This window comes from Notolepis coatsorum (genome assembly GCF_963971535.1).
Source record: "Notolepis coatsorum genome assembly, chromosome: 19".
In the NCBI taxonomy this organism is placed as follows: domain Eukaryota; kingdom Metazoa; phylum Chordata; class Actinopteri; order Aulopiformes; family Paralepididae; genus Notolepis; species Notolepis coatsorum.
The window spans coordinates 16,650,972-16,667,871 of record NC_140183.1 but is presented as its reverse complement, the minus strand read 5'-3'; the positions used below and the strand labels follow the sequence as shown (position 1 = coordinate 16,667,871).

At 44.1% G+C, this 16,900-nt stretch overlaps 1 protein-coding gene across 1 annotated transcript in view; it reads left to right on the top strand.

The window, feature by feature from the left end:
- The window catches only part of pik3r4 (phosphoinositide-3-kinase, regulatory subunit 4), a 91,847-nt gene that overhangs the window by 54,913 nt on the left and 20,034 nt on the right, over positions 1–16,900 (top strand). Inside the window, 2 exon segments of the mRNA XM_084336896.1 lie at positions 6,554–6,645; positions 13,942–14,164. Coding sequence (XP_084193022.1) covers positions 6,554–6,645; positions 13,942–14,164 — 315 coding nt within the window.

Here is a 16,900-nt window from a genome sequence, read left to right as displayed (position 1 = left end):
TGTAAGGTTTTCCTCATGGACATGACCGGGGGTTCTGTCTCCCAGGCGGTTCTGGGGTCTGTGGCCTTTCCTGCTTCCCGTCCTTTGGTCGGGTAGCAGGAGTATATGGGTATGGGCCGCAGTGTGTTGAGTCACACGTGGTTCCGCCTGTACGGTGTGTTCAAGGGGTTCTAGTTCCCTCTTGTTCGCATTCAGGTGGAGTTGACTGCGCCCCCCCTTCGTTAGGAAGGATGGGGTGACGGGGCTCCCCGCACCCCTTGATGTGGGCTTACGGGTCCTCAGGGGGTACATCTGTCGGGTCTCGCGCCCGCTCTTCCCCATTATCTCGTAAGGCTCAGAGTGGGACGCGATGCAAATACGAAATATAACGATAGGTTATGTAGATAACCTAGTTATATTAGTATTGGCTAAGCGTCCCGCTCTGCGCGCCCTGAGTTCCCTCTTGAGGGATCTTTTCCTGGGACGGGTTTTGGCGAGGAAGGGTGTTTCATGACCAGAGTCATGGTTATATGGGCGGTGCCACCATAAGGGGCGGGGCCCCATACAGGTGGGGTGCATGTGTTTTTTATTCGTGGGAGATACATTAGGTATCACAGGAGATAGGAGTATCTCGTAAGGCTCAGAGCGGGACGCTTAGCCAATACTAATATAACTAGGTTATCTACATAACCTATCGTTAACCGTTCACTACCACACTACAGCAGATTAATCTTTCACTACCACACCACAGAAGGTTAACCCTTTCACTACCACACTACAGAATGTTAACCCTTTCACTACCACACTACGGAAGGTTAACCTTTCACTACCACACTACAAATGGTTAACCTTTTCACTACCACACTACAGAAGGGTAACCCTTTCACTACCACACTACTGAAGGTTAACCCTTTCAGTACCACACTACAGAAGGTTAACCTATATCTACCACACTACAGAAAGTTAACCATTTCACTACAGAAGGTTAACATTTCACTACAACACTACACATGGTTAACCCTTTCACTACCATACCACAAAGAGTTAACCATTTCACTACCACACTACAGAAGGTTAATAGTCTGTATTGTGGTAGTGAAAGGGTTAACCGAGCCAAAATGTAACAAAGCCTCTGATTGGGTCATACATCACATGCAACACAGCAAAGTCAGATATGGAAAAAAGTATTGTATCCCAGGTATCGGCACTGGCACCAATATCAGAACATTTCAAATGTCACACAGCCCTAGAACTAATGGCCAAAACAAAAGAAGATTATTCTGCACATCACAATTCCATTCTTCTCTCTTCCTGGAAAACATCTTGTCGCCAACCCATCGCTCACTTTGTGGTGCACATAGAAATTCCATTAAAAAAGTATGATCATTGATTTGAAAATATCATACATACATACATTTTGGACCTGACAAAATGAATGCCACCTTCCATGTGAAAACCATCAGACCACGGAGGCCCACAAACTGACGTCTCACGGGGTTGTGTTGCTGTCATCAGGGTGGACTCTGGACACACATCACACCACACTGCAGGGTTTATAGGCAATTAGGAAGCCATGCTCTAATGCAGTGTTTCTCAACTAGTGGGTCGCGACCCAAAAGTGGGTCACATGGCCATTTTGAGTGGGTCGCGGATGTGTGTCATTTAAAAAAAAAAAAATTATAATATCTTTTTTGCACTACCTATCTTTGTGAAAGTGGCTTCTCAGCTTTGGTCCAGCTGAAGACAAAGCAGAGGAACAGATTGGACATTGAGCATGACCTAAGAGTTGCTTTGTCTACCATCACCCCAGACTTTGAGGAGCAAACAACATCCCCAGTTATCCCATTAGTTCCCTGGGATGTTAAGCTAAGAAGTCTGCTAAGAAGGATATATTATTTATTATTATTATTATTATTATTATTATTATTATTATTATTATTATTATTATTATTATTATTATTATTATTATTATTATTATTATTATTATTATTATTATTATTTTATTTCATTGTGTTTTTAGCCCTAGTTGCACTTTTGTTGCAACCCCAGTTATCCCATTAGTTCCCCCAAACTTACTGTAGGTCTGTTACAGTATGTTAAGCTAAGAAGTCTGCTAAGAAGCATAATTATTATTATTATTATTATTATTATTATTATTATTATTATTATTATTATTATTATTATTATATTATTTCATTGGGTTTTTAGCCCTAGTTGCACTTTTGTTGCAACCTCAGTTATCCCATTAGTTCCCCCAAACTTAGGTCTGTTATGTTAAGCTATGAAATCCGCTAAGATTATATTATTTATTATTATTTTATTTCATTGTGTTTTTAGCCCTAGTTGCACTTTTGTTGCACTTTTTTGTGTTTATTTCATGTTTTTAACAGTGCATGAAGGATTGTGTATTACTGCAAAAAAAAAAAAATTGGGTCGCGACTTAATGACTAAGGAAAATGTTGGGTCCCGAGGCTAGACCAGTTGAGAACCGCTGCTCTAATGGATGGAAAATGTGTTTGGAACGCATCCAGAAGACATTCAAAAGATAGAAATCATTTGGCACATGTTGATTGTCAAAAAAAAATAAACAGATAGGCAGTGGGGAAACTCTGATCTGAGGTCAGTAGTACTACAATATGGATTAGCTAGCAATGACAACTTTAAGTTTAAGGACTCATTCTCATCTAATCCCACAATGCAGCTGCGATTGGTTTGCAATGCGGCAAAAGTTTAATTGAGTTCTACTTTTTCCCGGAACGCCGCAACATTTTTCATTCAAAATAAGAAACTAACCCCTTCAAATTAAGCAACTAACCCCATTCAAAAGAATCAACTACCCCATTCAAAATAAACAACTACCCCCATTCAAAAGAATCAACTACCCCGTTCAAATTAAGCAACTAACTCTATTCAAAGAATCAACTACCCGTTCAAAATAAGTAACTACCCCATTCAAAATAACCAACTGCCCTATTAAAAATCAGCAACTACCCCATTCAAAATAAGCAACTATCCCCATTCAAAAGAAACAACTATCCCCATTCAAAAGAAACAACTACCTCCATTCAAAAGAAACAACTACCTCCATTCAAAAGAAACAACTACCCCCATGTGTGTGTCCCCCCCCCCCCCCCCACATTGTCTGGTTTAGATGTGAACGAGACCTAAGCCTTTAGCATAAGGAAGGTATTCCATGAATGAAAACGCACAGCATGCACCCGTATGCCACTGTAGATTCAGCTGAAGAGTGGACAGAGCATACTGTAGTGTACGCTGCTCTGTCCTCCATACTGTAGTGTAGGCTCCTCTGTCCTGCATACTGTACGCTCCTCTGTCCTGCATACTGTAGTGTACGCTGCTCTGTCCTCCATACTGTAGTGTAGGCTCCTCTGTCCTGCATACTGTACGCTCCTCTGTCCTGCATACTGTAGTGTACGCTGCTCTGTCCTCCATACTGTAGTGTAGGCTCCTCTGTCCTGCATACTGTACGCTCCTCTGTCCTGCATACTGTAGTGCATAGGTGTCAAACTCACGGCCCGCGGGCCAAATCCGGCCCGCCACGTCATTTGATGTGGCCCCCCAAGAGCTCAGGGAAAAAAAAAAAAAAAAAAAAAAATTTTTTTTTTTTTTTTTTTTTTACATTAATATTGGGTTCAAAAATACCAGTGTTAAAATAATTGTGGGTTAATGCGTTAATAAAGCTTTAACTTTGACAGCCTTAGTTATTACACATTCTTACACATACATGTATGTTGAACATCTGAGGTAACAAAGGAAAAAAGCCAAAAGCACTTACTCCTCAGACATTCTTTGACAATTTTACAGCCCAAAATACAAAAACGATCCAGGCGGAATAGGTAACAAAGGGTTGAAGAAATATTGTCTGAACTGTCAGATGCAAACTGGCTGTGTGACATAACCGAGCATCTCGCTCAATTGAATAAGAAGCTGTAGGGACGCAAACAAGTCCCACCCAAAACTTGACCAATATAGTTGTGAACTGAGACAACCCTTATTTTGTTATTTTTGAGTACAGTTACAGTTGTGTGTTCATGCAGACACATAATAGCAATTTCATTACAAATTGAAAATGGGGGACCCTGATGTAAACAAGTCGAAAGTCTTTCTCTGGTCTGCATCCCCTTAACAATTGTGTGTATTGAGCTGTACTGTACTGTACCCATTCTGCAATCTGTTAATTAAAGTTAATTAAACTATCTTCCATTAGTTGGATGTATGGCCTCTGCAAGGTTGTGTGCAGCCATTTGTTTTTGTAACATCTGCTACATCTGTCCCACGTGTTCTTTGCAGCTCACAGTTGTTAGTTCTGCCCCTCTTGACTGTGACAAAAAGGTTTTGAACAAACTTAATGTCATAGCTTGTATTTGATGATATTCTTCTTTGTTATTTACTTGAATGGTTTGATCATTGATTGGTGGAGTAATATGGGGTTCTGATAAACTAAAATTATTTGTTAAAATAACATAAGCTAACATATATTTTTACATTTATGCAAATGAATATGCAATATGTATAACTTGAATAAGTAATAAATACAGAAACACCATGTTTAACAATATGTAAATGTGTAGCTACATTTATTTTACATTACATTAACATTTATACGGTCTTTGGCCCTTTGAGGGCAACCATAATGCTGATGTGGCCCTCTGTGAAAATGAGTTTGACACCCCTGCTGTAGTGTATGCTCCTCTGTCCTGCATACTGTAGTGTAGGCTCCTCTGTCCTGCATACTGTAGTGTAGGCTCCTCTGTCCTGCATACTGTAGTGTAGGCTCCTCTGTCCTGCATACTGTACGCTCCTCTGTCCTGCATACTGTAGTGTAGGCTCCTCTGTCCTGCATACTGTAGTGTAGGCTCCTCTGTCCTGCATACTGTAGTGTAGGCTCCTCTGTCCTGCATACTGTACGCTCCTCTGTCCTGCATACTGTAGTGTACGCTCCTCTGTCCTGCATACTGTACGCTCCTCTGTCCTGCATACTGTAGTGTATGCTCCTCTGTCCTGCATACTGTAGTGTAGGCTCCTCTGTCCTGCATACTGTAGTGTACGCTCCTCTGTCCTGCATACTGTACGCTCCTCTGTCCTGCATACTGTAGTGTACGCTCCTCTGTCCTGCATACTGTAGTGTAGGCTCCTCTGTCCTGCATACTGTACGCTCCTCTGTCCTGCATACTGTACACTCCTCTGTCCTGCATACTGTACACTCCTCTGTCCTGCATACTGTACGCTCCTCTGTCCTGCATACTGTAGTGTACGCTCCTCTGTCCTGCATACTGTAGTGTAGGCTCCTCTGTCCTGCATACTGTACGCTCCTCTGTCCTGCATACTGTAGTGTACACTCCTCTGTCCTGCATACTGTACACTCCTCTGTCCTGCATACTGTAGTGTATGCTCCTCTGTCCTGCATACTGTACGCTCCTCTGTCCTGCATACTGTAGTGTACGCTCCTCTGTCCTGCATACTGTAGTGTAGGCTCCTCTGTCCTGCATACTGTACGCTCCTCTGTCCTGCATACTGTAGTGTACACTCCTCTGTCCTGCATACTGTACACTCCTCTGTCCTGCATACTGTAGTGTATGCTCCTCTGTCCTGCATACTGTACGCTCCTCTGTCCTGCATACTGTAGTGTACGCTCCTCTGTCCTGCATACTGTACGCTCCTCTGTCCTCCATACTGTAGTGTATGCTCCTCTCTCCTGCATACTGTAGTGTACACTCCTCTGTCCTGCATACTGTACGCTCCTCTGTCCTGCATACTGTAGTGTAGGCTCCTCTGTCCTGCATACTGTACGCTCCTCTGTCCTCCATACTGTACTCTCTCAGTCAGTCGCTGGTTGCTTTTGTGTTCCCTCCAAGCCTCACGACTTCCAGTTCTGTGTACCTCAGTAATCAGATCTGGCTGTTTGTCGGCAAAGGTAATGTAATTACTTAAAGGGGCACGCCAGCATTGTGGGAAATGTTAGTTTTCTCCAGAGTCAGATAAGAAGATGGAAAGGTAGAAAGGTATCCGGCTGCTAGCTAGTCTAGCTTAGCACAAACTAAGCTAGGCTAGCTTCCAGCCGGATGGCTTTCTACTGAACACACAGAGAGGAAATCGGTATCTATCTTTGTGTCTGACCCTGGAGAAGACGGTGAGCGCATTTCCCGTAATGTTGGCGTGTTCCTTTTTAAGAATTAAATTAAGAAACACCTAGAGCTAAAATTATACGTCTTATCCCTCATATTAATCATGTCTTGTCTTATTCCAAAACATTCAGAATTCACTTTTTCTATTTGTCCCTCGAAACGTAAACAGTCCTGGAAATCATGGCGTCTGGTGGACGGCTCGCATTGCTTGGAAGCGCTTGAAACGCTGGTTTGTAGATTGTAGGAATGGAATGAGCCCAGAGAGTCCTGTTTTTAACCTGCACCCGTTTGTTTCCCTGTGTCCCCCGTTTGTTTCCCTGTGTCCCCCGTTTGTTCCCCCGTTTGTTCCCCCGTTTGTTCCCCTGTTTGTTCCCCCGTGTCCCCCGTTTGTTCCCCTGTCTCCCCCGTTTGTTCCCCTGTCTCCCCAGCGAGGAAGCACACCAAGCAGGACTCCAACATGAACGAGGAGTGGAAGAGCATGTTCGGATCGCAGGAGCCCGCCTCGACGCAACCACCCACGGTAACCAGCGGATTGTAAACAACAACACATTATTTCTCCTCGTTTTCCACACAAAATGGGGGGGGGGGGGGTTGGTGTTAAAGGAACACGCCAACATTTTGGGAAAATAGCTTACCGTCTTCTCCAGAGAGAGACAAGAAGATAGATACCAGTTTCCTCTCTGCGCGTTCAGTAGAAAGCTATCTGGCTGCATGTTAGCCTAGCTTAGCACGATGAATGGAAGCGGACATGGCCGGTTAGCCTTTGGGAGAGGTGTTAGTTGGACAATGCCTAGGCTAACCGGTCATGTCCACTTCCATTCATTGTGCTAAGCTAGGCTAACATGCAGCCAGATAGCTTTCTACTGAACGCACAGAGAGGTATCTATCTTCTTGTCTCTCTCTGGAGAAGTGTTGGCGTGTTCCTTTAACTAAGCACATAGAGTCTGGTCCTTTGATCTTTGTTGGTGAGTGTGGTGATAAATGGTAAATGGTGCATTTATATAGCAGCTTTTATCCAAAGAGCTTTACAATTTGTTCCTCACATTACATTTGACCCATTCACTCAAACACTCATTCACTCACACACCGATGGCGGAGGCAACCATGCAAGGTGCCAACCTGCTCATCGGGAGCAGTTAGGGGTTAAGTGTCTTGCTCAAGGACACTTCGATACGCTGCTGGGAGGAGCGGGAATTAAACCGAGAACCTTCTGATTACCAGACGATCGCTCTACCTCCTGAGCCACTGTCGTGTGCCCTTATACTCTGCATCATTGTAAATGAGAGCTTCATATAAAGATTGAATGAATGAATGAATAAGTACTGCAAGACACTGATTGGATAAACACGTTTCCAATTGTACGTGTCATAATAGTAAAAGACGGTACGAAGGTTAGTATTTTATTTTATTCATTTTTCTTTTTTTAAGATACATTTTTTTGGCGTTTTATCGCTTTATTGCTACTGGGCAGTCCAGTAGAGAGAGACCGAGGAGGAATGGGAGACAGAGCGGGGGGAAGACATTCTGCAAATAACGACGGGTTCGGGAGTCGAACCCGGGTCGGCTGTGTTGCGGCTGAGCGCGTTATGTGGTTCGCCACTGGGGCGCCCTTATTTTATTCATTTAGTTATTTTCAGATATTGATTTGAATTATGCTTCAATCTGGTAAATGCTTTTTAGCTTCTAAGAATAACTACATAATAACATTAACTCATTGGCTGCCACGCTGTTTCCGTGATACGGCTATGCGCTGCCACGCATTAAACGAATGGAGTCCGTCACCTTGTTTGCAGGGCTATAACTATATTCTATATTATAGCTATGGATGCAATACTGTCTATGGCCCATTTGACATAGAGTATCTATCGTTCAATATGGGGCGGCGTGGCTCAGGGGTAGAGCGGGTTGTCCAATGATCCAAGGGTTGGTGGTTCGAATCCCGCTCAAGCCCATGTCCATCCCACTGCCGTTGTGTCCTTGGGCAAGACACTTAACCTACTTGCCTCGTATGAATGTGTATGCATGTGAATGAATGTTGGTGGTGGTCGGAGGGGCCGTAGGCGTTGATTATTCGCCACGCTTCCGTGAGTCTGCCTCAGGGCAGCTCTGGCTGCAATTGTAGCTTACCACCACCGGTATGACTGTGTATGAACGAATACTGGACTCTGTGAAGCGCTCTGGGTCAGTGAAGAGCGCTATATAAATCCAAGTCATTATTATTATTATTATATGTGAAAAAGAAATTATTTTTCCATCCATACATTCCCACCATATACCGTGGTGAATATAAGTATGGTTTTAGAGCGGTCTAGGGTAATTCCTGGGAGGCTAGTAATAGCCCGCAACGTGTATTATACTAAATCCATTGGCATTTCGTCCCAACACACGCTACAATTAAAAAATCTAATGCATATGATGGGTATTATGTTACATCATGTTACAATGCATGAAAGGGGGGGTGGGGGGGGGGTCGTTTCTGATTAACACTTTGGCTGCCATGGGTTAAATTCATTATCAACCGTAGGTTGCCGGCTCTATTTGTCTATAGAGAAAGTCCCCTTCTTTGCAGGGCTATAACTTTTTAAATTCTATTGCTACATTGCCATTATTAGGGCCCATTCAAAGTCCTATATGTATTGTTCATTGTGTAGCAACGTTAAACTTTTTCATTCACATATTCATAGTAAAGTATGGTCTAATCATGTATAAGTATGTTTTCATCTCTTTCTGCAGCTTTCTCCAGAACGTGATCTATAGCCCCAAATACATTATATTGATGATGCAATACAGTTTTATGGCAATCAGCGCGATATAAAAAATTCCAACTAGACGTACTTCTAGAAGTTACTACACGTCATCTGACCGGATGGGCTAGGGATGGGCTAGGGGGAGTTTATAATTCCGTGGGCAGCGTTATACCAATCATCTAATGTGGGTCAAATGTTGATAATAGCAGTTAGTATCGAAGACGGTAACTTTACACGCTAAAACTCACCCCAGTCTCCGCGCGCCGTTGGGCGATCATCGTAGAGTAGAAATTTTATCATTATGGGATGTAGATTTACCCGGTCCATCTCCAGCTTGTATAATGGTATATACGTCCAAATCATGTTGTTTATCGAGTTATTGGCAATCGATCGCTATGTAGTGTGACGAGCCAGAGTCCCGGGACATGTACCGAGTGCCCGGAAGTAATACGGCCGTCCAGCACAACCTCTACGGCACTTCCTGTTAAGCGATTGCGCCGATCGGCCACCAGATGGCGCTCCTGAACCGCCAGAGAGCTCAGTGGGTCCTCCTGGTGGATCTCAGGCCAGCGGAGGGGACATATGAATCCGATCCCAGATTTTTGAAATATTGATATTAAAGGCGCTGTAAAGCGTCTTCGGCAACTTGAGCATGGCCGGGAATGACGTGTTTAAGCGTTTCCCGGCACCCAAAGTGTTAATTGATTGTCAATAACGGCATTCGTTATTACAACAACATAAGCTGATCAGGGCGATGGCTATGAAAACAAGGCACAATCAAGCTGAAATTGACATTAAATTGCTCTTACCTGTGGCCGGTGGGATTCCAAAAAGAATATTCCAATTATTTGATTGCCATCTGGTAGATCGTATGTCCATTTGGCCCACAACATAACCCACCGCAGCATAATGAATCGGGGGTCCCGAAAACGATTCAATGCGATCGGGTGAAGCCCTAGGTTCAGGTTAGTAGAAAAGAGCGCCCGGAGGCATTTAATCGACGCACAGCCCAATACACAAGGTTTCAAATGGTGCTCGATACTGCCGCCTGGTAGGATGCGGCCGGTATTGCACTTTAGCGATTTCAGACTCAACCCCATGATAACGCCAGGCTCCCTGGATGGATAATGAATGGAAATATCGAATAAAAGAAACAATGATCAAATAACGAGTATACTCGTTGTTGGCGTTCAACGATTGGCGGGCCAAAAACGAGTATAATCGTTGTTGGCAGTGAATGAGTTAAAACACCATTCAGAGGATGTATGTTATATTTAATAGAAAGGATCATATGCTTTCAGGTATAGCCACGTGGGATTGGCTGATCCAAGAAGGAAGGAGCCAATTCTTCTTCTTCTTGTTCTTCCCCGTGCCCGCCCCCCTCTCCTGGTATTTCCTCTATGGCCGTAGCCTCTGGTGAACAACCAAGGTTAACCGCAATCATCTTTAGTATGCAAAATAGAAAACCCAAACATCTCCCAATCATCTTTAGTATGCAAAATAGAAAACCCACGCTTCTCCCAAGAACAAGAATGCGGTGACCACTGACCGCGGATTCTAGAGGGTTTCTACCTCACTTTAAATTGCCAGTTTTTAATTTGTGCTTCAACATGCACAAAGGAACTCTATTCCAGGTGAGAGAACCACGGGGGGGTTTACGTAGCAGAGTAAAAGTAATGTTTGCAGTAGGGCTGTCTTAAATACTTCGAAGCTTCGTTCGATGGCATGAGCTTCGAACATAAAAAAAAAATCGAAGTGTAAAAAAATAAAAAAAATATATATATATATATATATTTTTTTTGTGCCTCAAATGCATCTCCAAGGGAATATCCCTTGGAGTTGTACACGACGGCGACGCCACACAAAACATTAATAAGGCTATGCCTATGCTGCTATGACTAATGTGTTACCAAGTTGGCTAATTTAATTGTAATCATCGGCTTTTGTAGGTGCATTGTCTGATATAATTATAAATTAAATATAATATAATTGTTTGCTTGATAGACGAAGGTTGCAACATAATTATGTAATGTCATGTCGTTGGCTGTGAGAGCAGCCCCACTGCACCCAGGCAGCGCAGCCGAGTGAAACCTTGTTGGCTGCGTCACAGTCACGAAAGGGGCTACTTAATTAATTAATCCAATCCACTTTATTCATAGAGCACATTTAAAAACAACAACGTTTACCAAAGTGCTGTACAAGTCCCACAACATAAGATAAAAAAATAATTTTTTTTTTTTTAATAATTAATATATATATATATATATATTTTGAAGCTTCGAATTAAAATCGAAGCTCGGCCCCGAAGCTACAGTATACTCTGTTGTCTCCGGGTTTGATCTGACCATTGACCCCGTGTCAAACCCCGCCCTCTTTCCCCCGATCCTCCAATCACGACTGGTGACAAACGAGGAGAAGCGACGGCCGCTGCGATTGGGGGGATCGAGACGAGAGGGGGCGGGGTTTGAGCTGCTAATTCAACTCGGAGCATAATTTTATTACTGTATGCCGTGGATAACGAGAGTTGTGTTAATCCGAACAGTTCTCTCTGAAGTACAGTGTTGTTTTGAAGACGGTTAAGATTAATTCATACCTAACGAAGAAGTGTTTTCACTACAACGTGGCCTCACTGGACCATGCATTTGATTCTTCTCTGGAAAACAACTCCTACAATGCAGCTGTTTAATTGCTGGTGCTTTGGGCCAGTGCCAGGGAACCCTTATAAGCTGAACAGAGTTGACATGAACCTAAACACTTTTATTAACTTTAAGCTTAAAGATACCACTTTTGTGTAGCTTAGAGGTCTAAGCACTCGCCTAGAGACTCTGGGTTCGAATCCAGCTGTCAGCGGTACCTCCGGCGAAATTAGCATGTGTTTAGTTACTCTTTAATACTATTGTTCTGTTCTGAAGAGGAGGACATGTGGTCTTCTTCTTTCGTGTAATGTCAGAGGTCCAACTCCGTATCTTGTAGCCATGCCCTTAACTCTGGTCCCACATCAATGAGGCTGGCTTCCGAGGGTGGTTTGTATAGGGGGCAGATGGTCAGGATGTGGTCAACAGTCTGCTCAGGGTCTCCACACTCACATGCAGTGCTGTCTGCCAGGCCCCACTTCTTTAATGATGCTTTAAAGCGACCAACCCCAGATCTTAAACGGTTCAGCAGAACCCATTGCCGGCGTGGAAGATCGTCTCCTGTGGCGCCATCTCCTGGATCCCAGATGTAGTGGTGGATACGGGTTGGCCCAGCACTCTCCCACTCTCTCTTCCAGGCTGCCGCCAGCCATCCATTTCTGGATAGGTCCTCAGTGGTGGAACGGAGCATCTCTTGTGCCACCTTGTTGTAGGGGTGGCGGGACTTGAGTCTGCTCATAGGTGCTGTTGTTGTTGTGGTGTTGTGTAGGATGTGCCAGTCATGCTTCACTGCCTTCCTTGCTAGGGCGAGAGTGGCAGCCTCTCGTCGTAGGCCAGCTGGTGCGATTCCTGCAAGGACTGGCAGCAGGAAGACGGGTGTAGCCTTCAGGCATCCAGTGATGATCCGGAGGGCGTTGTTAGTAGCCGCATCAACTTTTTTAATGTGTGGGGTGTGGGCTTCTGCTCCAGACTGGGGCACAGTACTCCGCTGCCGAGAAGACCAGGGCTTGGGTGGATATCCGAAGGGTCTTGGCAGTGGCTCCCCAGGTTGTACCTGCGAGGCGTCGGATCAGCGCAACCCTTGATGTTGTCTTTGCCCTGACATCTTCGAGGTGTTGTTTGAAGGACAGTGTCCGATCCAGACGCACGCCAAGGTATTTAGGGGCTTGCTGGGACTCCAGAAGCTTGTGGTCAGCATATACCTCCAGTTCCCTCTTGGCGTCTCTGTTGCAGAGATGGTATGCTTCAGACATAAAGAGCTGCTTCACCTGCCGGCCAAATCCTCCCCGCTGACCCACCTCTCCATCACAGTGGAGAATGTAGCCTTCGTCCCCGACCGCCAGGAACCTAGGTGTGGTCCTTGATGACCGGCTGAACTTCTCCACTCAGATCGCCGCAACAACCAGAACCTGCGGATTCCTCGTGAGCAGCGTCAGAAGGATCCGCCCCTTCCTGACAAAAGAAGTCATTCAACTCCTTGTGCAATCAAGTCATGTCTCGCCTCGACTACTGCAATGCACTGCTTGCTGGTCTACCTACCACCACCGCCACCAAGCCTCTTCAACTCATCCAGAACGCAGCCGTCCTCCTGATCTCCAACCTACCAAAGTCAGCCCACGTTACCCCGCTTCTTGGAGAGCTGCGCTGGCTTCTTTCTGAAATGCAAGAATAAGAAAAGAAAAAAAGATAAATGAAAAGAACCCTAACCATCTTACTGTCTTCTACTATCATGCACTCTTCCACTAATCATCTTCCTTGTCTATATTACTAACTACTATACTAATATGTCTCTACTACTATACACTCAACACTGCAGCGCCCAAGATTCAGCACAGTTTGTTGAACATTGTTACTCAGCTGAAAGAGTTGTACCCTTCCTGCTGACTTGTTGTACAGAACCTGTAAGTCGCTTTGGATAAAAGCGTTCAGTTAAATGACAAAATGTAAATGTAATGTAGTGTCTTTCAGTGCTCCTAACCTACCCCACAGTGCAAAGCGTGGGAAAACACATTCCTCTTGTGCTGTTAGCTCGCTTAAGCTAACAACCATTAGAGCTAATGTCAGGTACTTGGGGGGGCGAGTAGAGGTAGAGTAGTAGTCTGGTAATCCGGAGGTTCCCGGTTCGATTCCTGCTCCTCCAGGGCAGCTTGTTGGAAGTGTCCTTGAGCCTTAACCCCTAATTGCTCCCGATGAGCAGGTCGGCACCTTGTCTGGTTGCCTTCACTGTCGGTCTGTGAGTGAACGGGTGAATGTGGGGAACAAAATTGTAAAGCGCTTTGGATAAAAGCACTATATAAATGCACCATTCATAAAAGCACCGTTTTTGTTTACCATTCCATTTTTGTTTACCATTTATAAAAGCACTGTTTACCCTTCATAAAAGCACCGTTTACCATTCATAAAAGCACCGTTTACCAGACGACGTTCTCCCTCCAGGTGTCCGACGGCCCGGTGAACCAGAGCAGGAGAAACACCGCCACGCCCGCGGTGCCCGTGGGGCAGTCCCTCAGCGGGGGCCCCGCCTACCAGCGGCGCCTCAACACCTGCAAGGCGGAGCTGCAGCAGCTGGTGCAGCAGAAGAGGGAGCAGTGCAGCGCCGAACGCATGGCCAAGCAGATGATGGAGAGCGCCGAGTGGGAGAGCAGACCTCCGCCTCCGGGTAAACAAACCACAACAAGAACACTCACATCCAGAATGAGTTAGATGTTTTTGCTTCAATGAGGCACTTTATCTCGCACATATCCCCCAAAAATGTGTAGTTTCATCGAGAAGAACAAAGATGAAAGAGCGGTGACTCAGTTTAGTACTTATTTATTTATGTATTCACTGTCATTTGCAGTGTTTGTGTAGTGCTTTTATTTATTTTTGGATATCACGATGCCTCGTTGAGTCATGTCAAACGTAATTGTTAATGATACAAATATTGTATTATTATAATTATTAAATATAAATATAGAATCGACGTGAACGCAATCACCAATGATTTCTCCCAAATGAAGCCCTTAACACTTTGAATGCCCAGCAGGGGGCGCACATTTAGTGCTTGAATGCCCACCATCCCCTTCAATGTTAACGTTAATATCGCCTAATCTATGTTTTAAATTATGGCTATGTGTCTAATCTGCCTGTCGCATTATCAATGACTCATTTCCAGTCAACATTGTCGAAGCGGATTGTTTTTTTATCGGTTCATTTCCGTTTTATAGCATTTTGAAAAGCCCTCGTTTTTCAAGAGAAAAAAAAAGAATCCCTGATAAACGCTGATGTACTGTAATATTCTAGAACGTTGTCATTTTTCGGCCTATTTATGAATCGTTTTCAAATAAACGCTAGATTATTGGTATATGTGTACGTATGCACGCTGGTGCCGCAAGCTGTAAATTGATTCTCTTATTTCCTGATCACTCGCACAGTCAAAACAGCCATATCACATATAGGGGGAAAGCTTATATCTCCGTGAAAAAAGGTCTGATTATCCTAAGACTGGTAAAATAGATTCCTTACCTGAGATCAGATGGTATCTAAATGGATTATTCCAATTCCTGATCGCCATTCCGAAAATCGATCCTTTTTTATTGATCCAATGCTACGTACTGTAAAGACATATTACACGCTGTCCTGAGGGTCCAGCATGAAGCTGATCGGCCCCGATTACATGCGTGAGAAGTAAAATGTGGAGTCCGGGTTTTTTTTTCTCATGCATTTTCATTGAGTCCAATCCAAAAGGGTGAATTACCATCTGGGAGATGATAGGGGGCGCTTTTTTCACATCTGAGCGCCTGGGGTGGCTGATTTACCAACGGTAGACTCGATTGATGAAATTTTGGGCATTCAAAGTGTTAAGAACACGGGTGCACGTCTGTCCTGGCTGTCTGGTGCACATCATCTCACACACATCCAAAAGCTCTAAACTGTTTTGCACACATTCATTTATTGAGAGTAAATTAGTTTGAATATGGTCACCAGTGATCGGGCACACATCCAAAAAAATTTGTAGTTTCACAGAGAAGAACAAAGATGAAAGATCTGTGACTCTCTTTGATATTTGACAGACAGACGTGACAGACAGACGTACAGGTTCTCTCTGCTGGTCATGTCCCGCCCTCCACTGTAACTGCCCACCAATCCGATCGCTAGGCTCATATATAGAGTGCATATACCTTGTGTTAAACAGTAGCTACAGTTTCAGCTTAGCGGACCCACATACCCACAGCTTAGCTGTGTGGGAGGCAGGTCGAGCTTAATAGTTAACTAATGTCACTGGTGACCATCAGACCAGGCTGCAGAAACAAATTAGTGGGGGGGCATAAAATGTTCTCGGGGGGGCACAATGGTTTTTCAACACAGGTTCCCTTTTATACGTTTCAGCTGGGACAGCGGCACTGTGGCTTGCTTGGCGCTGCCCACGGTGCTGAACTAAACAGCAGAGAGGCAATTGAAAAATCTAATTTCTCTCTATCATAAGAACTTTCACTTATACAAAAACAGACTGAACGGATATATTTAACAGACCTGCTGGGGCAGCGGACTGAGAGCAGGGGACACAAACAGGCTGGATAAGATGGTCAAGAAGGCCAGTAGCGTGGTTGGGGTGGAGCTGGACTCTAGCGAGGGTGGCGGAGAGGAGGAACCTTGCTAAGCTCCAGGCCATCAGGGAAAACCCCTCCCACCCACTATACACAGACTTGGCTGACAGGAGGAGCATGTTATAGGCTCACACTACCTAAATGCAGCACTGAACGGCACAGGAAGTCCTTCATTCCGACAGCCATCAGACTATACAATGCATCACTGTGCCTCACTGCATCACTGAGCACAGAGTGACAGTTACATCTTCCTGGACTCTTACTTTTTAAACAGCACTGTGCAATATTACACCTACTGTAGACTTCAGTATATTTTTACTGTATTTATTTACTGTATCTTTTATTCTATTTTTATTCTATTTCATTTTATTCTATTCTTAGGCCATTTGTTTTGTTATTCTTATTTGTGACTTGTTCTGTCTAAATGTTTAATGTTGAGTGATTTGCAGTGTCAAATTTCCCTCAGGATAATACATTTCTATTCTATTCTATATCTTTGAAAAGTCTCCATTTATTCAACACTTCTGAATTCACTGACAAACTGAACTGAACTGACAAAAATAAGGTGCATAAAAAAGCAAACAAAATTCCTCCACAGGCTACTCACCATCATAAGTAGAGAGGCAAGCTGTGTTTGGGGACAGAGTGAAATCTTCTTAAAACACTGCCCCTCCACTCATTCCTGAACTTTTTTGTTAAGTGCTTCTCAAATGCCAACTGAATTAAATTGGCCTTAGTTGCGTCAATGAAGCATACTAAGGCGATGTTCTGTAAAGACGTTCTTGGAGGGTAGAAAACGAATTCTCACA